Below are 21216 nucleotides of genomic sequence, written 5' to 3' on the forward strand. Positions count from 1 at the left end.
CATGAAGTGCCACAGGAAAGCAGCATTCATCATCTGGGAACCCCCCCCCCCAACCCAGGTCAGGCTCTCTTCTCACTGCTGCCATAATGAAGGCGGTACACACCACCAGGTTCAGGAATATTTATTACCCCTTAACCATCAGGCTCTTCCAGCAAAGGGAATGACTTCACTCAGTTTCACTCGCCCATCACTGAACTGTTCCCACAACCTAGATTTTCTCGTTTGAGATTGGATTACTACGCTGCGAAGTCTCTTCCAGGGATGCCCAAATCTTTCGTTCAATGGGAATTCAGTGAAATCCTTCCTCACTGCTCCCCCTCTGTGGTCCCTGCTGCTCTTACCTAGTACCACATGGTTTCCAAATTTGTTTTCAAGCTTCTTGATTCGGTCGCTCTTTACTTCATCCTTCCCCCTTCACGTTTCATGGTTTCACCTATCACCTTGTGTTTCTCTCCCCTACCCCACCACTTAAATGTACTCCTCAGCTTTTTTCCTCCAGACCTGCCGAAAGGTCTTGGCCTGAAACATCAACTGTACTTTTTTCCATAGATGCAGCCTGGCCTACTGAGCTCCTCCAGCATTTTGTGTTGTGCCCACAACCCAAGGACTTTACTTTGAACTTTGAACATTTGAGGCATGACATAAGATCACAACTGCATTTACATAGCAAATTATATTTTATACATTCAAACACATCATGGTTATTTGCAACCTGATAAACTCATTGGTAAATTTTAAACTGGAGTATTTGCTGTAAATATTCTGAGTAGCTAAGAAATTTGCTGGTTAGCAGTAAGCAATATATACTGACTAAACAACTTGCAACCAGACTATTCTCCTGTTCAAAAATGAACCAAGCCAGCACATTAAAAATAAGACCAAAGTAAATAAATTCTGAATAACTGGGGCAGTGAATAAAAACAAATCTGTACACAATGGACCAAAATGATACACAGACACACACACACACACACACACACACACAGAAACAAAGCCGGATTGCTTCAGAACAATTTATTTAAAAGCCTAGAATTCATACTTACTGATGTGATGTATAATAAACTGTAAACATCTTTCATATGCTCTAATGCTGTATTGTACAGTGCATAACTAAATCATTTACCTTGAAATTGTTTGAACCTAAGAACTGCACATTAACAGTATTTCTTAAAATACTCCAGGATTGAGCCTATATTGACATCCCAGACACTGGAACTCAAACTACTGGAGGTACTGGCAATGCCAATGAAAGCAATAGGCTATTTTATTCTACCAGTGGACAATCTGATATTTGGTCATGACAAAGTTGGAATAAAATCAAATATTGCAAGCGAAATAAATAAAGAAACTGCATTAAAAAAAAACTAGTCTGTGATTCCACTTTGCAGAGAAATATATATCACATTAACGGCAGTTCCGCAGCTATTTAAATGAGTTCTCATATTGCACAGTTTCTCCCAGAGTTCGTAATACTCTGCAGCTAGAATCTATGAAACTGCTCAATTACATAACCTAGTAAGAGGCACAGTTGCGTCTTAGATGGAAAGGGAAAGCAAACAAAGGGCCGCACTTCTCAGAAAATTTATGATGATGTTGTATAATAATCATTCAATCCATTTCATTTTTATTCAGCTGTGGACATGCATTCTAGGAAAGTCAGTAACGAGGCAGCGTTAGAATAGGAATCAAACACTGGCACTAACGGGATTTATTACAGCACATCAGCACCTACAAATCACTCTCAAGGTATGAGCTGATCTGTGAGAAGATATTTTACTTTTTTCTTAAAACTTTCAATTATCTTATAGTATAACCATGTAAAAAGTACCAACTTAAAGAGAAGCAAATGGCAAAGTTTTGGGTTTCAGGAAACAAAGCCATAATCTCAGTAAGATTCTATCACCAAAAAAACAGTGCAGCATCATTTCAATGTTCAACAGATGCTTATGAAGATACTGTTTTCTCCAAAATATAGCTCTTCAAGATACAAATTATTCAGCATCCAAAGATCTCCATGGTGCTTATCTTCAGAAAATAAAGCTTAAAAGAACGAGTCAGTTTCCTGAATTTACCAAGAGCTCTGAAGTCACGACCAATGTAAGAGGAAAACTATTCACTGTCTATGCCTGTAAACCTTTATTTCGGGTGATATAACTGACTTTCTTCATTTTCTTTTTGGAATGCCGTCAGATTGCAACAGGTGAGCAGCATCTGAGGGAAATCTGAATATAAACACACATCCCAAGACATGTGGACACATTGTGCCATTCACTTGTGCTCCAAGTACTAACTCAAAGTGATTCAACATCAACCAATGATGGAATGATTACGGATCGAACAAAGAAACACATAACAATTCTAAACTTATGCTGAATACTACAGCATCACCGAGAAAACAGAAATCAATCCAGGACTCCTTAACCAGGGTCATAGTATGCTATTTCTGGACTCACAGCCCATTTTTTGCTTTTGAAGAGAAGTACCTTTGACAACATCCAATTAGTAATAGGCACAATTTATGAATAACAGTTCAACATCTTTTGATCACAAGACCCCCAATATGGCACTATCTATATAAATAAACAACCTGCCCCAGGTCACTCTACAATTCATTAACTTCTTTAACCATTTTCAAAATACGCGATCGAACTCTGTCTGGTTGGCGGCGGCGGGATTCTTGTTCTGATTGGTTGACTGCTGAGGCATGTGACTGCCACGCCTCCTGGGAGGGGCTAAATATTCAAACATTGATTGGTTGTGGGTTGAGAGCATGTTCTTAAGGTCAGAAGGCATAGGGTCAGTCCAGAAGAAATCGTGGTTAAGTGCATCATCACTGTCAATCCTCTGGGTCGGGTCAAGGACAAGCAACTTGTCAATGAGGTCCAGTGCATAAGGGTCCTTTACATAGGCTTTTAACCGGTCTTTAACTTTCCGCTTCTGACCTTTAGGTAATTCCAACTTTTGGTACAGTTCATACTTCTCAACGTTAGGCCAAACCTGAAATCAAGCAAGCACAAGTTTAATCTCCACTACACTTTCTTCATTCGTTTTATTTAGACACACAAACAAGCCCTTCCAACCCAACAATCCTGTGTTATCCAATCACACCCATTTACCAAATAGCCTTCTGATCTGCACGTCTTTGGAATGCGGGAGGAAACTGAGCATCCAGAGGAGCCCCTGACAGACAAACAGCAGTGGAACTGAACCCCGGTTGTAGGCGTTGTAATAACATCTCACAAACTGCTATGCAACTGTGCCACTCGTGAAGTTTTGTTCAGGCAATCAACATCCTACTGGTTTATACAGAACGTTACCAAATATTCATGTTATCAAGTACCACTTCTCCTCTGCCAAAATTTCTCCTGGAATGTAAAGACAGCTTCTTTGTTTTCAATCAATTGCTCATTTAATCCCATTATCCTCAGGTCGAGGACACTTGTTGTGGAGATAAAGACCAACTGCACAGATGTCTTTGCTATTCCCGATGTCCATTATTAAGCCAAATCTGTCCATCCGGATCTTAAATCACATATTTTAGCAGTTTTCATCCACATGATATCACTGCTCACTTTGCTCATGAATTCTTTTATCCCATTGTCATGGTTTCCATCCTACAAATACCAGACAAAATAACTCACCTTCAACCCTACAAGAAGCCACCCCTGCACCTGTCCTTTCAAACTATCATCCATCATTTCCTTTCTTTAACAGTTCTCCATTTCCACTAGCTACAATTTTGAAAATCCACCATGTTTCCACCTGTGACACCAGTGAAAGAACTGACTGCGACTGCCTGTTTTATTCTTCGGTAAACAATTTTTAAAAAATCTGCAGTTGCTGAAAATCCTTAATTAAAAAAAACAAATAAAATACCGGAAACATTCAGCATGTAGTAGGATCAGTGAAAAGAGAAGCACGGTTAAAGTTTTGGGTCAAAGACGCTCTGTCAGGACTGGGAAAGAAAGAAAACTTGCATTTGTTTTAAGTTGCAGAGAAGTTGGGGGTAAAAGATAGACAAGGAAATATATGTGATAGGGAAAGGCCAGCATTGGCTATGGTTGCCTTTGGGACATGAGTTTACGGCAGTAGTTAGCGAATGATAATACAGAAAAGGAATGTAAAATTTAGACTATGGTACATGCCCAGCAGTTCAAGCTGCATTAACTGAACCATGTCATAGATATGCGACTTACAGCAGAAATGACCAGTTTTGAAAAGTGAAGAGAAAGCTCTGAAATTGCTGTCACCTTCACACGGTTGACCTCTGACTCTTCCCTTCTCAGTATCCTTCCCAATCTCAAGGCAATAGGCTAGTGATAACCATCCATACAAGTATATAGATTCTCACAGCTAACGTGACTATGCTTTCTCCCTCCTCTAAGAGCCTAAAAATATCCTCCCATTTCTTACGCTTTGTTGTCTTTGCCCTCATGAAAAAGACTTCCCTTACAAGTGCCCCTGAGATGCCTGCCTTCTTTCAGAATCATGGTATAGTCCCTTGAAATAGCTGAGAGCCCGTGACAGCATCTTATCTATTCCCCTCTGTATCTCTCGCCCCTTCATTGGTTGTCACCCTCCTACATATCTGAACAAGCCCTTTTACAACTTACACAAGCTTCAACAAAGTTCCACCACTAAACAGCACTTTCCCTTCTCCTTCAACACTTCACAGGCCAGTTCCTTTCAGGATTTGCCCTAATCCACCCTTTTCTCCACAATCACTCCCGTCCCTGTAGCACTTTCCTACACAACCAAAAGTGACTTAACCCTGCCCTTTCACATCTTTTCAAACAGCAATTCACTTGCATTTCTTCCAATGCTAGTTTTCTGCATTTAGTTCTCCTCAGGTGGTCTTCTCTATATCAGAGAAACCAAAAGCAGGATGGCTGTCTGCTTTGTGGAGCACCACACCCAATCAGAAAGGCTACACTGAACTTCCTGTTCCATGCCACTTTTAGACAGACAGAGCATGGTAACAAGCCCTTCCAGCCCAGCGATCCCATGCCACTCAATCACACCCACTGACTAATTAACCTACTAACCCTCGCCTCTTTGGAATGTGGGAGGAAACGCTGCACTGGAGGGAAGCCACACAGCCCTTCCAGACAAACACCTTACAAACAGCGGTGGAATTGAACCTGGGCAGTCGGCGCTGAAATAGTGCTACACGAACCACTACACAACCACGATGCCTATGAAGCCCCATCAGCCTGTCGCCTCCTGCACTTTCAGGCACTCCCAAATCCAATATCACAGTCTTCAACTTACATTAATTGTGCCATTCTTTCTAATTCTTCATTAGTTATCTGTGGTGGAAGATGCTCCTACTTTAAAGGTATCATCTAAACATAAGTCAGTACATTTACTGGCTGTATTATTACTGGGCACTGGTATTCCTGAACCCAACAGGCTGTACCTCTGCTGTAATGGAGCCACAGAGCTGACTGATCAACGTTAACTGGTGCTGTTCTGTGTTGCCCTGCATTATTGGACTCCGTGTCCACATCTCAGCCATGATGCAACCAGCACCCCAAAGATCAATAGGCGGTCCGTAGTCTCGCTCACCTGGATTCAGGAAAAAGGGAAAGAAACAACTCATTAAAGGAAAGGTATATCTTGCAGGAACGTGATACACCCAGGTTTTCCATCTGGAAGGTACTATGATTAACTCCCAAGAATGCATGGCCTTTTAAAAACTCAATCCAGGAGGCATTCTTCACATACAAACCTGCATAGTGAATCCCAGCAGATCAAGTGACATTACTTCTCGATTCTGTCCTCATCCAATATACAAAGTGAGTACTTCAACAAAGATTATTTCTTTGTTTCCCTGATTCATTTTTCCCCTTTCTGACTGGGAAACAACAGCCTCAAAAATACCTAGTCCTACATTTGATAATTGGCCACAGATCCTAGAATGTCGAGTTTCATTCAGTTTTGGTGATAATTCCCATAATAAACACAACTAAGTAATTCCCTTCCACAAAGCTAATAAAAATGTATAAAAATAAACAATCCAGATAATTGGGGAATTAAAATGAGAAATCAGTTAAATTTAAATTACTTTTCAGAGCTTTATGTACATATCGAGAGTTTTACTTAGGATATTAAAAACAAAAAAAAAACTCAAACAGACGAATTGTAGTGTAGTGATTCTCTGATCCTCTCTATTGGTTTAAAAGATGTCGCTTTTTTGTAATTTAAAGCAGATAGCTACTGCCAATCCCACCAGTAAAGAGAAAGTTGTTGAGAATGAGACAGAGCCCTCTCCTGGCTACAAGAAGTGTATACTATCGAATTTTGCTTCACGGTGTTGACCTCTCCTGGCTACAAGTAGTATATACTATCAAACTTTGCTTCACAGTGTTAGCACCTCTTTCAACAAAGTTATCATAATTATACATGCTTAAAAATAGCACCCAATACAAATTCTAAGTAGCCTGCTATGAACAAAATATTCAACTCTCTTTTGGAACAGACAGAAGTTTATAGTTTTGATGAAATTATAAATATAACTCTGGCACAAATGCTCCAATACAATTCCCCTTGGATCTCTAAGGCTTAATAGTCACATATTATGATGGTTAGGATCTATTGGGACAAAAGCAGGATTGGGGGATGAGGGAAAGAGGGCCTTGTGGACACTGAGCAGAAAATAAGGAACTAGTTTTGTTTAAGAGACAAAGCTATATCTTATTGACCAACGCTAATTGCTGGAGAGAAAACAATGGTGATCCACTAGCAATGTCAGAGGGCAAAGTACGCAAGAAATATTCTCTAAGCTTGTCACGGGTTTAGAGTAACTTACCTAGCAGGAGCTCTGGTGGACGGTACCACAGGGTTACCACCCTATTGGTGTAGCGATTTGGCTGACTATTCTTGGCAAGACTAAATGCTCGAGCCAGACCAAAGTCGGCCAGTTTCAACACACCATCCCGAGTGATCAGAACATTGGCTGCTTTCATATCTCGGTGCAGGATCTACAAACAAGAATGGAAAAGCAGTGCATAGTTTTTATTTTCTGACAAGATCATCTATGCAGTTATTGAGAGCCAAATATAAGATAACAAGCCTTAGTTCATTATTACGTTGTGATGTCTTGCACAAATGGCCTGTTTAAAAAAAGACTTGTATTTATTCACCTCCATTCAGATTTAATCTTTGAAGTGCAGGGTCACAAAGGGATGTACAGTGGTTATCCAGTACACAAGATGCTACACACAACAAAGGAAGAGAGAAGTGTCTGAATAGATTTACAGCTTAAAGGGACCATTCATTACTATTTCCTAATTGCGTTTAAACGGATGGGGAGTGCCTTCTTGAACTACTGCAGACTCTAGTGAAAATAGTCTCACACTGCTAAGATAACGAGATGGAAAAGTTGAGAGCCAATATTCTAGGGTGTCAGCATTAAAAGTCATATTGAAACAATCCCCATTTAATAAAACTCCAAATCATTTTAGTTAGCAATGTGGAGAAAAGGCAGCATGATACTGTACATTTAGCTTTATAGTGATCAGATGATAACGTGGCTGTGAGCTCAACTCTGATAGCAACCAATCAAACCAAGCTAGGTCACTCCATCTCACTGCTTCTCACCTTGTTCCGATGGATGTAGTAGAGCCCATTCAGCAGCATCTGCATCACCTTCTTGATTTCTGCCAAAGTGAACTTCACGTTTGCATTGCTGAGCAGTCCAGCCAGGTCATGCTCGCAGAAGTCAAATACCAGATAGATGCTGCCCTTGTAGCGATTATACTGCGTGGCTGGAGGGATTACACAGAAATAATCCATCACTGCCCCCCTTTAAGCATCACTGTCTCAGGTACAAATCCCACTCTCATTTGTTTGGACCGAAACAACAGTGAGCCAGGAATAGAGACAAGAGCTGGAGAGATTTTGGTTTTGGGAGAAAGATCAATTTTGTGGAGTCTTCCTTGCCTAAATCTTCATCCGCTATTACTTCAGGCAACAGGTTGAAGGGAATACTGTCCTCAAGTCAGTTCACAGAGATAGCGAAAAAAAAAATCTGTATAATCTTACATAAATAGTAGAAAATGCTTGCTAGCCACTGGGAAAATATGAGGCAGTTACAAGGAAAGGGTAAGAGGGTGAAAGGGTAAACGAGCAAGACCAAACACCTTTGGACTGAAATGCCAAGTTTTGAATGGCCTGTATTAATTCACTGTTTCACTCCATTCCTGAGCATCACCTCTTGGGTTGCAAAGGAACTGCTCTTGATGGGGAAATTCAAAAGCTCCGTTTCGTGTTACAAACGATCTACTGCGTTCTTTCAACGTGTGGACCAAACTACCACAGATATATTTTGAGTTATACAGGCTATGAAAACTTTGTATCAATCCTGCACAATGACAGCTATTTGCTGTGGACAAATTTCAGTTATTTGCAATAGGAAATTCAGGGCACTGAACTATTATGCATTCACTAAAGGTGTTACACTCCCAACGATTTTCACTTTGAGATGAAACTCACCTTTGGTGCGGCAGATCTCAATAAGATTCACCACATTTTCATGTTTCAGTAGTTGCAGGATTTTTATTTCTCTCAACGCCGTGATGGGAAACTAGTAAAAATGGTTTAAAAATTATTTGCACAGCACTTGTGGGAATAAACTTATTTTTAACTCAAAAGATCTTCACAACATTGTTACACCACAGACATAAGATTTATAATACTTCTATATTTAATTATTTCAGTGCACTCATAACTGACCACCTGAAGTCAACCAAAACCCTCAACATCAGCAAGACCAAAAAACTGATGGTGGATTTCAGAAACGGTAAGATAATGAAACACGCACCGGTCCTCAGGGATCAGAAGTAGACAGAGTGAGCAATTTCAAGTTCCTGGGTACCAATACCTCTGAGGATCTAGGACCCAACACATCAATACAGCTACAAAGAAGGCACAACAATAGCTATCAAGGTTCAAGGAGATTTGGTATGCCACCAACGGCACTCGCAGTTTTCTACAGATGTACCGAGGAGCGCATTCTAACTGGCTATATTACCAACTAGTATGGGGGAAGCTACTGTACAGGATCGAAATAAACTACAGAGAGTTGTAAACTTAGTCAGTCCATCGTGGGCACTAGCCTCCATAGTACCCGGGACATCTTCAAGAACCAAGGCCTCGAAAAGGTGTCATCCATCATTAAGGAGCCCCATCACCCAGGTCATGCCTGGTTCTCACTGCTGCCGTTAGGAAGAAGGTACAAAAGCCTGAAGGCACACACTCAACAATTACAGGATCAGCTTCTTCCCTTCTGCCATCCGATTTCTAAATGGACATTGAGCCCATGAACACTACCTCACCACTTTTTAATTTCTATATTTGTGCTACTTATTTAACATATGCATATGTGTGCGTGCGTGTGTACTTACTGCAATTCTGTTTTTCTTCTATTACATATTGCATTGTATTGCTGCCACAAAGACAACATACACCTGTGATATTGATCCTGATTCTCAGTTGCTAACATGTTCATTTATCATGAGTGCACACTGCTCTAAAATGGCACCTGCTAAAGCAATGGCTCAATTTAAAAATTTTTAACTTTATTTTTAAATCCCTCCATTGTATCAGTCCTATTGGCTGCATTTTTGCATGTACAAGAATAGACACTATTTATACAGCCCATGTGACAGGAACCAAGAATATCATGTCAGATACTGGAATCTGTAGCAATAAACAAAATGCTGGAAGAACTCAGTGGGTCAGGTTATGTTTATGAAGGGAAACTGACAGTTGATGAGTCAGTTTGAAATAGCTCAAACATCAACTAAAATCAACAAAACTTCAGATTAGTTGTGTTGTATACGCACAAGGTTCCCAAAGCTTTTCTGCCTCAAAAAGGATACAAATGTCTCAGGACTCACACCACCACATTCAAGAACAATAACTACCTCTCAACCACCAGGCTTTTGAACAAATGAGGATAAGTACACTTATCTATTGAGATGTTCCCAGAATCAATGATCTCACTTTAAAGACTCTTTATCTCATTATTTATTGCTACTTATCTACATTTGCATTTGCAGTTTGTCTTCTATGTTCTTTCATTGATCTTGTTTAGTTACTATTCTATAGATTTGCTGAGTATGCCCTCAAGGAAAAGAATCTCAGGGTTGTATGCGATGACTCATATGTACTCTGATAATAAATTTTACTTTACTTTAAAAGGTTCATTTCGCAATGGTGTCTGGCTTGTGTGTAAGCCACAACGGCTGCATTTTCCCTGATTGATGGGTAGTCTATCAAGAGAGATTAAAGTGGAGCTGAAATTGGAAGCAGCACTTCAAGTTGATGCTTGGGGTTTTGGCATCTGCGAAGGACTACTTAAGGGCACTGACCAGACTCACACAAATGGCCATTTTGTTTAATTATCAAAGAAAATTTGTAAACTGTAATTTGCAGATAAAAAGCAAACTTTCGTAAAAGAATTGACCAATTAAGTCACTATACACTCACATTATCTAACTATCAGAAGGACAACAGAGAAGACAAAGTTAAACTTTAATATCCACACTGATAATAGAATTTTGGCAACATACCCCTTCCTTTTCATTTTCCATGAGAACTTTCTTCAAAGCCACTTTTTTCCCTGTCTGTCGATGACGTGCTTTGAACACCTCCCTGTAAAACAATCACAGTACTTTTAATTGAAACACTCTAGTGACCAATGAATTCCACAAAAACAAATACAGCCATACAACACTATTCCACAGAAAGGGAGAAATCAGAAACTTGCATTCATCTTGCTAGTTGTGTATGTTTTATTTTTTTTACATCAGATGAGCATATTATTGTTGATAAGCAAAGTACTTAAGCATGAAAGGACATAAAATGGTTCCTTGCACTCTTAGAATTCCAATGGACTCAAGTTATACTTTCAGAACCATGTTTTTTTTTGTCTCACCACATTTATATGCAGTATTCCACCTGAATACACTGCAAGACTGAGGGGTGACCTAACTGAAACCTATCAAATGTTGAAAGACCTTGATAGAGTGGATGTGGAAAGGATGGTTCCTATGGTGGGAGAGTCTAGGACCAGAAAAGAGGGATGTCCTTTTAGAACAGACACGAGGAGGGATTTCTTTAGCCAGCGAGTGGTCAATCTCAAAGGTTTCAAAGGCACAATTTAGTGTCAGAGAAATGTATACAATATACATCCTGAAATGCTTTTTCTTTGCAACCACCTACAAAACAGAAGTGCTCCAAGAATGAAAGGCAGTTAAATATTAGAACCCTGAAGTCCTCCCCCCAGTTCCCCTCCTTCCCTCGCGTAAGCAGCAGCGAGCAACAATCCCCCTCCCCCCACCGGCAAAAATAAAGCACACCTGCTACCAACACTCAAGCGTGAGCAAAGCAATAGCAGACACAGACTTGCAGTTACCCCAAAGACTACATTGTTCACCTGTTAATTCGACATGCTGCAGGCTCTCTCTCCTAATAAGGGAGAAAGAGGTGACTCCATTTTCCAATGAATCTGTGGAATTCTTTGCCACAGGTGGCTGGGAGGCCCAGTCTTAAGGCAGAGGTTGACAGATCTTTGATTGGTCAGGGCGTGAAGGCCTACAGGGAGAAGGCAGGAGATTGGGGCTGAGAGGAAAAATGGATCAGACATGGTGGACTCGATGGGCTAAGAGGCCTAATTTTGCTCCTATATCCTATAAGGCCTTCCAAGAGGACCATGACCATGTCATGGTTTGGACGCTTGCATGTCTCAGTGACCCAGAGAACTATGTCGGCAGGAGTCAGGGCTTTATGTTTTGGCGCTTGGTAGGGTCACCCATGTCAAACAAGTCAAAGGGTAGAGACCAGACTAAGAGATGTCCACTAGTCCTCCAAGTCCAGGGGTTCAGCTCAGAGCTAACAACCCTAATTGGTAAAACAGAACTGTTACAGAAACAGCAATGAAGAATCCTTCTACATCTGAGTGACCAAGGACAGACCTTCATTCCTGCTAAACGCCAGCAGTATAATGAGCAGAAAGTACACTATTAGGCAGCTGAATTAAGAATTTGAAAACAGAGCTTAAATACATCCTCAGAATCTTTCAATGTTTTTCTACAATGAAACACCGAATGAAGTGCAAGCATAGTTCAGTTGGAAAATACAACCACTTCTCTACACTACAAAGAATAAGGAACAGCAAGTCATATGTGTCAGGCAAATCAATCCTTATTTTTGCTTTTCGTTAAGGAGAATATGAAAAAAAACAGAATTCTCTGCTCCAGTTTGAGTCGGACCATGAGCCATTTTGCATACTTTCAGTTCATAAATATTTCCAAGTCAGCCATTTACCTCCACGTGTATGAAATAATACAAGTTTTTCTTTAATTCTGCAGGGTTTAATTTAGATCATACATGTGCTAGTCTTATCCAAAAAATAATAAAACTTCTTTTCACAAAGATACATTTAAATTTTCAGAATGAAATGATGTTTCATGAAAGGAAATTGAACAGCTTCGAGTAAAGAATACAACATTCCTGAAGGAGTGTCTTGACCCGAAACGTCAACTATCTGATCATTTCCACAGATGCTGCCCAACCTGCGGTTCCTCCAGTATTTTGTGTTGCAATTTGAATACTTTAGAACAAGTCTCAGGATCTCCCAGATTCAGACACCTTTAAAGGGTGGACGATAAAGTAGCCGTTCTACCAGCTAAATTCCAGAATCAGGAAGCACCACCTGATAATGAAAGATGGACCATTCAGCATTATAAAGATGTTTCTTCATTCGGAAGCTTCAGCGTGCTTGGAAATTCCTATTTCCCAGTTGCAACCACTCTGCCATTGGAGTATGTTCATTGTCAAGATTTAAAACAAATTGAACTGTATGGAATTGATGCAACTGGAGATAATACAGGAAGTTAACATGGCGCTAAACGGCAACTCCTTTGCTTGTATCTTCGGAAACAGCTCTATTTCCATCTTTAATATCTTTACTTTTCCCTTTCGGGGTTCTTTTGAAGCCCCTGACCTGGAGTTACAGGCTGACTTCGGTTCTTTGAGGGAATGGGACCCGTTCTTGGGGTTTCAGGACTTGACCGTTGTTCAGCACGCCAAGGGTTCAGCCTGAGAGTCCGGCTCGAATTCTGAAGCCTAAGATCTCAGGGCTCTGGAGACAGGCGGATTGAGGGTCGGTGTCACGACAGGAGACCTGTGTGTTGTTGAGGGAGTCACAATGTCTGCTGTGAGCCCGAAGACTTGGGATGTTTGTGATCTTCAGGCACAGAGCTTGAAAAAAGCGACATAACGGACTTTTTAACATCATAAACCAGCAAATTGTTTGTTATGTCTCCCTGCTCACTGGGAAAAACAGAGGCACCTTTTTCTCCCTTATTAGGGAGAGAGAATCTACAGCATGTTGAATGCTGGGTGTAACGCAACGTCTTTGGGGTAACAGCAAGTCTGTGTCTTTGCAATTGCTTTGCTCACGCTTGAGGGCTTGGTGATGGTGCTGATGCTTGCTTTTTATTGCCGGTGGGGGGGGGGGGGGAGGAGTGATTGTTGCTTGCTGCCACTTCTGTGCGGAAGGGGGGGTCTTTGGGGTTCTTACGTTTAGCTGTCGTTCATTCCTTGGGGCACTTCTCTGTTTTCCTGGATGTTTGCGAAGAAAAAGCATTTCAGGATGTACACTGTATATATTTCTCTGACATTAAATTGGACCTTTGAAACCTTTGAATGAAGGTAGACATCATCAACAATTTTATAAATGACAGTGTAAGTGCTCAAATCAAATCCATCACAATTGTAGAAAATCTCTTCTAAAATCTTAGACCTTGACATTGTCCCTAATATATGAAATATAGTTACTATGACAATACAAGAGACATTGCAGCCAAGTCACAAACAGCACGTTATCCAATCACAAACAATGGAAAATCTGCAGATGTTGGAAATCCGAGCAACACACACAAAATGCTGGAGGAACTCAGCAGGCCAGGCAGCATCTAGGAAAAGAATACAGTCAACATTTCAGGCCGAAACCCCTCAGCAGAACTCTACAGTTAACGTTTCAGTCCGAAACGTTGAATGTACTCTTTTCCTAGATGCTGCCTGGCCTGCTGAGTTGCTCTGGCAGTTGTGTGTTACCAGCCATAATAACACGATGACCAGATAACAGGTTTTAATGTTTATACACGGATAAGTTTTCAAGAAATGGAAAGATCTAATCAAAATATCACATTGACAGCAGAGTTCAACTTTGCCTGTAAAGGGCGGTTCTGAGCACTTCCTCACAATGAACTTTGAGCCATTTCTCTGCAGAGGAACCTCAATGGGTTAAGGGTGAAAAGTGATAAATTTAAGGGACACACACAAAATGCTAGTGGAACGCAGCAGGCCAGGCAGCATCTATTGGAAGAAGCACAGTCGACGTTTCGGGCCGAGACCCTTCGTCAGGACTCACAAAGTTTAAGGGGTACATGCAAGCTCGATTTCAACATTTAAGAAGGGAAGTTTGGATAGGTATATGAACGGTGATTGTCAGAATCAGGTTTATTATCACCGGCATGTGACATGAAATTTGTTAACTTATGGAGGTCTATGGTCCCGGTGCACGTCGCTGCAGCTTAAATAGTTCGGCACGTGCTAGATGGTCCAAAGAGTTTTTTTCAGCGCTGAACTTTTCTATGATTCTAACCAGAACTCGTATAGTGGTGTTAACATAGGGAGGTTTGTGGTCTGGAAATGCCAACGGCGGGTGGTGTCATTTGAAGCATTTCTTCACCGTGAAACACACAAAACGCCATTGGAATTCAGCGGATCAGGCAGTAACCGTGGAGGGAAACGGGCAGTCGATGGACTGAATGAAGAATCAAGATCCAAAACGTCCATTGTTTATTTCCCTGCACAGATATTGACAATCCCGCTGAGTACTTCCAGCGTTTCGTAAGTAACGCTAAAAAATTCCAAATCTGCAGTCTCCTGAGTCTCGGGAAAGGATGAGCTTGGTTACCCAGAGCTGAGGTCCCTTTTGCGGCCTAGACCCCAGGCCCCGAGCCCACGCTGCCCTCTGTAACCAGCCTCACCCAAAGGTCCCCTGTCCGATCTTCGCCATCTTCTCGTACTTCGCCACCTCATCGCAGAACTGGAAATCCAACACCTCGTAATATTTGACCATATCGGCGCTGAGCCGGACCCCCATGCCGCCGTCCGGGCACCGCGCCATCTTGAACTTCCGGCCACCGCAAGGCACGCTGGAACTCATTCACAGACGCCACCGACCGCGGCCTCCGGCGGCCGGGCGTCGCACTGCAGCAGCTGAGTTTGCTTGAAACTTCACAGCTAGTTGTAATGGACTGCAATTTATCAATATTTACCGCAAGGATTGATACATTTGTATCTGAGAGAATCCTATACCCTTTCTCTTTTGTTTTTAGTATCCATTTTTTACAATCTACAAAATGCAGCTATTGGGGATTTTCATGTATACTATAAAACGTTTTGCTGAATTATTCTGGGAATTCAGTACAGGCGAAGGGTCTCGACCCGAAATGTCGATTGTTCCCCTACACTAGTTCCTCTAGCTTTGTTGCTCCAGATTCCAGCATCTGTACTCTCTTGTGTTTCCAGTCTGCTGGACTTATTTGACAAGTTGACTTTTCATTCAGCAGTTTATTACTTTTCATATTTTAAACCCACGGAGTTTCAGATAACATGTACAAAGAAAACTTAATGATAATGGGCTGCCCATTAAAATATGCTTGAAATGTAAAATGGAGGTAGAAGATCATCCACGGTTTTATTAAACAACATTGCAAATGATTAAATCTCCACTCAAATGAAAACCATCACCACAATTCTAGAAAATCTCTTCTAAGATCTAGAATCTTTACATTGTCCTTCAGACACAAAATGTAGGCACTATTGCAAATAAGAGACATTGCAGCCTGGTCACATTGGAGAAATGGGGAGTTCAGATCATGGGATCACCTTGATGACAGAGTTCAACTTCTGTAAAGGGCATTTCTGAGTGTGCAGCGCTTCCTCACAATGGTCAGCCAAAAACGTAAATGCTCAAAGGATCAGGTTGCATGGACCTATACTTTATAGAATTTAGGAAAATGAAACATATAAAGTTCTTATAAAGCGTTCAGGATGCAATGATGATGGTTTGACCAGCTGATGTTTGGGAAGCCAAGAAACAGTGTCAACAAGGGCTCCACTGTAGCATGGACCTAGTGCGACGCTATTACAGCCCGAGGCAACCCAGAGATCCGAGTTCAGTTCTGGTGTACATTCGCCCCATGGCTGCATGTGTTTCCTCCGGGTACTCCGGTTTCCTTACACAGCTCAAAGACTTATGTTAGTGTTGAAATAGCTGGGCGGTGCGGGTCATTCTGATCAAGGGCCTGTTCCGCACTGTATCTCTAAATAAAATAAAATAAATTCTCAGTACTGAGATACTTTAAAAAGTTCTTATCCGAAGGACATGGAACCTTTGGAATTATCTTTCCAAGGAGACTGTGGAGTATATTAACAGTGAAATCAACTAACAAATTAGTTTAATTTTTACAGGTATCCAAAACCTGATTGTGCGGGGAAATTAAAAAGGAACTATACCTCCATGATATTGTAATGAATGGTATTAAAACACATCAAACTAATAAGAAAGAACAATTGCTAAAAGTGGAGAGAAAGTGGTTTTGCTGTTGATTGGAAAGAAAGTATGCACATACATCAGGCTTTTGAATTTAATAATGTTGTGTGAGTTTATTCCTATGTGGAGGTGTCCATAAGTCCTGAGTTTGTAGCCCAGGATGGCCTGTAGAGATTTAGTGCAGGAGAGTGGTGCTGAGCTTAAAGTTCATACAAAGACCTGCTCCTGCTTCCTTTTCTTATGTCCTTATATTTTCGTCAAAAGCAGGATAGTAGAAGAGTTGGCTGGATCAGAAAATGCAAAACAGCCTCCTCTTGGGCTCGATCGATCTGATTCCAATACTTTGTGTTTGCCTTACATGAAAGCTCAGATGTGCACAAGGTACATAGACTAATGCTTTACACTGAAATTATTAAAATCCTGTGGGATCTTCTGAAGAATTCACTACTTTGGGATTATTTTGATCTGAACCAAGAGTGGAGTACTGACATAACATAAGGCTTTATAAGGCACTGGTGAGCCTCCCTTAGAGTATTGTACTGCCGAAGGGTTTCGGCCAGAAACGTCCACTGTACTTTTTTCCCATCGATGCTGCCTGTCCTGCTGAGTTCCTCCAGCATTTTGTGTGCGTTGCGCAGATTTCCAGCATCTGCAGTCTTTCTCTTGTTTGAAGTATTGTGAGCAATTTTGGGCCCCTTATTTAAGAAAGGACATGCTAACATTAGAGAAGGTTCAAAAGAGCTTCACAAAAAATTATTCTTGGATTGAAAGGCTTTTATCATATGAAGAGCATTTGATGGCTGTGTCCTGTGCCCAGTGGAATTCAGAAGAATGAGGGGTGATCTCATTGAAACCTATCAAATGTTGAAAGGCCTCGACAGAGTGGATGTGGAAAGGATGTTTCATATGGTGGGGGAGTCTGGGACCAGAGGGTACAGTTTCAGAATAGAGGGATGTTCATTTAGAATGGAAATGAGGGGCAATTTCTTTAGTCAGAAAGTGGTGAATCTGTGGAATTCTTTGGCACGGGCAGTTGTGGAGGCCAGGTCTTTGGGTATATTTAAAGCAGAGGTTGATAGATTCTTGATGACTCAGGGCATGAAGGGATATGGGGAAATGGGAGGAGATTGGGGCTGAGAAGGAAAGGATCAGCCATGATGAAATGACGGAGCAGACATTGATGGGCCAAATGGTCTAATTCTGCTCCTGTAACTTATGGTCTTATAACCCAGAACTACAAATAACTTATATTTATATATCATAAAGCCTCTTAACATTACCTGGTGCTTCATACCAGAGAATGAATTATTGGGATAGCCATCAAGGCAGAAGGGACTCCTTCACTCTAAATTTTCTGTAATGGCAATGTGCTGTTATCACATCTTTGATAACTGACTCCAGCAGTTTCCCCACCACTGATGTTAGGCTAACCGGTCTATAATTCCCTGGTTTCTCTCTCCCTCCTTTTTTAAACCAAAAAAAAACAAAAATGAACTGAGGAGCAGCCTCCAGTTAATGGACCCAGAACAAGGATCACCCTTGTTCTGGGTCCATTAACTGGAGGCTGCTCCTCAGTTCATTTAGATGTTTTGGGAACTTGCTGTGATGTGTTAGCCACGCAATGAAAAACAACAGCATTCAACAATTGTAAAGAATAAAGAAATATATAAAAAATAAAGTTAGAGGTTAAAGGATAGTTATGAGTTGCATAAATACGTGTATTTACAATGAAAACAGCATTATAAAAAGAGGTACAACCTCTGGCACTGTGGATAGTTTAAATGAAAGTAGTGCCACGGTCAAATATAGTGACAGGTGCCCCTGTATTTGTGGACAATCATTTGAGACCATAATGCTCTCTGCTCCAGGATCCCATTGCTGCTGGTTAAAGATCACCAGCATTACTTTACAACAAAGAAGGAGACCTTTTGGCCCATCAAGTTTATGCCAGGTTAAAGAGTAATCCCATTCCCCTAATAATTTTCTTTGAGACTTACTCCAGTTAACTCCTCCCACCAACTATAACCCATCGGTTATTGAATATGGCAGGAGAACTTGCAGATACACACACTCAACACAAGAGGTCAGGATTGAACCTAGGTCACTGTGTAACGGCAGGACATTCAATTAACATGCATCAGGGTGAAAGATAAAAATTATTTGGCATGCAAGAGCAGACCTGTAAGTGGTAAATTAACAAATCTCATGTTATATACAGTGCCTATAAAAAAGTATTCACCTCCCCCCTGGAAGTTTTCATATTTTATTGTTTTATAACATTGACATAAGCCGGGAAGATGTGGAATCGATATGGGTAGAGCTGCGTAACACTAAGGGGCAGAAGACGCTGGTGGGAGTTGTGTACAGGCCACCTAACAGTAGTAGTGAGGTCGGAGATGGTATTAAACAGGAAATTAGAAATGTGTGCAATAAAGGAACAGCAGTTATAATGGGTGACTTCAATCTACATGTAGATTGGGTGAACCAAATTGGTAAAGGTGCTGAGGAAGAGGATTTCTTGGAATGTATGCGGGATGGTTTTTTGAACCAACATGTCGAGGAACCAACTAGAGAGCAGGCTATTCTGGACTGGGTTTTGAGCAATGAGGAAGTTAATTAGCAATCTTGTCGTGAGAGGCCCTTTGGGTAAGAGTGACCATAATATGGTGGAATTCTTCATTAAGATGGAGAGTGACATAGTTAATTCAGAAACAAAGGTTCTGAACTTAAAGAGGGGTAACTTTGAAGGTATGAGACGTGAATTAGCTAAGATAGACTGGCAAATGACACTTAAAGGATTGACGGTGGATATGCAATGGCAAGCATTTAAAGGTTGCATGGATGAACTACAACAATTGTTCATCCCAGTTTGGCAAAAGAATAAATCAAGGAAGGTAGTGCACCCGTGGCTGACAAGAGAAATTAGGGATAGTATCAATTCCAAAGAAGCAGCATACAAATTAGCCAGAGAAAGTGGCTCACCTGAGGACTGGGAGAAATTCAGAGTTCAGCAGAGGAGGACAAAGGGCTTAATTAGGAAGGGGAAAAAAGATTATGAGAGAAAACTGGCAGGGAACATAAAAACTGACTGTAAAAGCTTTTATAGGTATGTAAAAAGGAAAAGACTGGTAAAGACAAATGTATGTCCCCTACAGACAGAAACAGGTGAATTGATTATGGGGAGCAAGGACATGGCAGACCAATTGAATAATTACTTTGGTTCTGTCTTCACTAAGGAGGACATAAATAATCTTCCAGAAATAGTAGGGGACAGAGGGTCCAGTGAGATGGAGGAACTGAGCAAAATACTTGTTAGTAGGGAAGTGGTGTTAGGTAAATTGAAGGGATTGAAAGCAGATAAATCCCCAGGGCCAGATGGTCTGCATCCTAGAGTGCTTAAGGAAATAGTCCAAGAAATAGTGGATGCATTAGTGATAATTTTTCAAAACTCGTTAGATTCTGGACTAGTTCCTGAGGATTGGAGGGTGGCTAATGTAACCCCACTTTTTAAAAAAGGAGGGAGAGAGAAACCGGGGAATTATAGACCGGTTAGCCTAACGTCGGTGGTGGGGAAACTGCTGGACTCAGTTATCAAAGATGTGATAACAGCACATTTGGAAAGCGGTGAAATCATCCGACAAAGTCAACATGGATTTGTGAAGGGAAAATCATGTCTGACGAATCTCATTGAATTTTTTGAGGATGTAACTAGTAGGGTGGATAGGGGAGAACCAGTGGATGTGGTATATTTGGATTTTCAAAAGGCTTTTGACAAGGTCCCACACAGGAGATTAGTGTGCAAACTTAAAGCACATGGTATTGGGGGTAAGGTATTGATGTGGATGAAGAATTGGTTAGCAGACAGGAAGCAAAGAGTGGGAATAAACAGGACCTTTTCAGAATGGCAGGCGGTGACTAGTGGGGTACCGCAAGGCTCAGTGCTGGGGCCCCAGTTGTTTACAATATATATTAATTACTTGGATGAGGGAATTAAATGCAGCATCTCCAAGTTTGCGGATGACACGAAGCTGGGTGGCAGTGTTAGCGCTGAGGAGGATGCTAAGAGGATGCAGGGTGACTTGGATAGGTTGGGTGAGAGGGCAAATTCATGGCAGATGCAATTTAATGTGGATAAATGTGAAGTTATCCACTTTGGTAGCAAAAATAGGAAAACAGATTATTATCTGGGTGGCCGATTAGGAAAAGGGGAGGTGCAAAGAGACCTGGGTGTCATTATACACCAGTCATTGATAGTGGGCATGCAGGTACAGCAGGTAGTGAAAAAGGCGAATGGTATGCTGGCATTTATAGCGAGAGGATTTGAGTACAGGAGCAGGGAGGTACTACTGCAGTTGTACAAGGCCTTGGTGAGACCACACCTGGAGTATTGTGTGCAGTTTTGGTCCCCTAATCTGAGGAAAGACATCCTTGCCATAGAGGGAGTACAAAGAAGGTTCACCAGATTGATTCCTGGGATGGCAGAACTTTCATATGAAGAAAGACTGGATGAACTGGGCTTGTACTCGTTGGAATTTAGAAGATTGAGGGGGGATCTGATTGAAACGTATAAAATCCTAAAG

The 21216-nt window shown here is 41.2% G+C and overlaps 1 protein-coding gene across 2 annotated transcripts; it reads right to left on the reverse strand.

The window, feature by feature from the left end:
* Positions 1-747: 747 nt before the first annotated feature.
* Positions 748-15221, reverse strand: cdk9 (cyclin-dependent kinase 9 (CDC2-related kinase)). Of its 2 annotated transcripts, none has more exons than XM_072240154.1 (7): positions 15066-15221; positions 10578-10659; positions 8497-8587; positions 7603-7769; positions 6812-6983; positions 5420-5568; positions 748-2997 (listed from the first exon to the last, which is right to left on the reverse strand). In XM_072240154.1, exons 1-7 carry the CDS (start codon positions 15203-15205, stop codon positions 2632-2634), a joined length of 1167 nt encoding a protein of 388 aa, XP_072096255.1. In that variant the 5' UTR covers positions 15206-15221; the 3' UTR covers positions 748-2631. The 2 variants fall into 2 exon arrangements, with proteins under 2 accessions (XP_072096255.1, XP_072096256.1); XM_072240155.1 differs by lacking the exon at positions 15066-15221 and adding an exon at positions 11444-15055.
* Positions 15222-21216: the final 5995 nt, after the last annotated feature.

This window comes from Mobula birostris, chromosome 22 (genome assembly GCF_030028105.1).
Source record: "Mobula birostris isolate sMobBir1 chromosome 22, sMobBir1.hap1, whole genome shotgun sequence".
NCBI lineage: Eukaryota > Metazoa > Chordata > Chondrichthyes > Myliobatiformes > Myliobatidae > Mobula > Mobula birostris.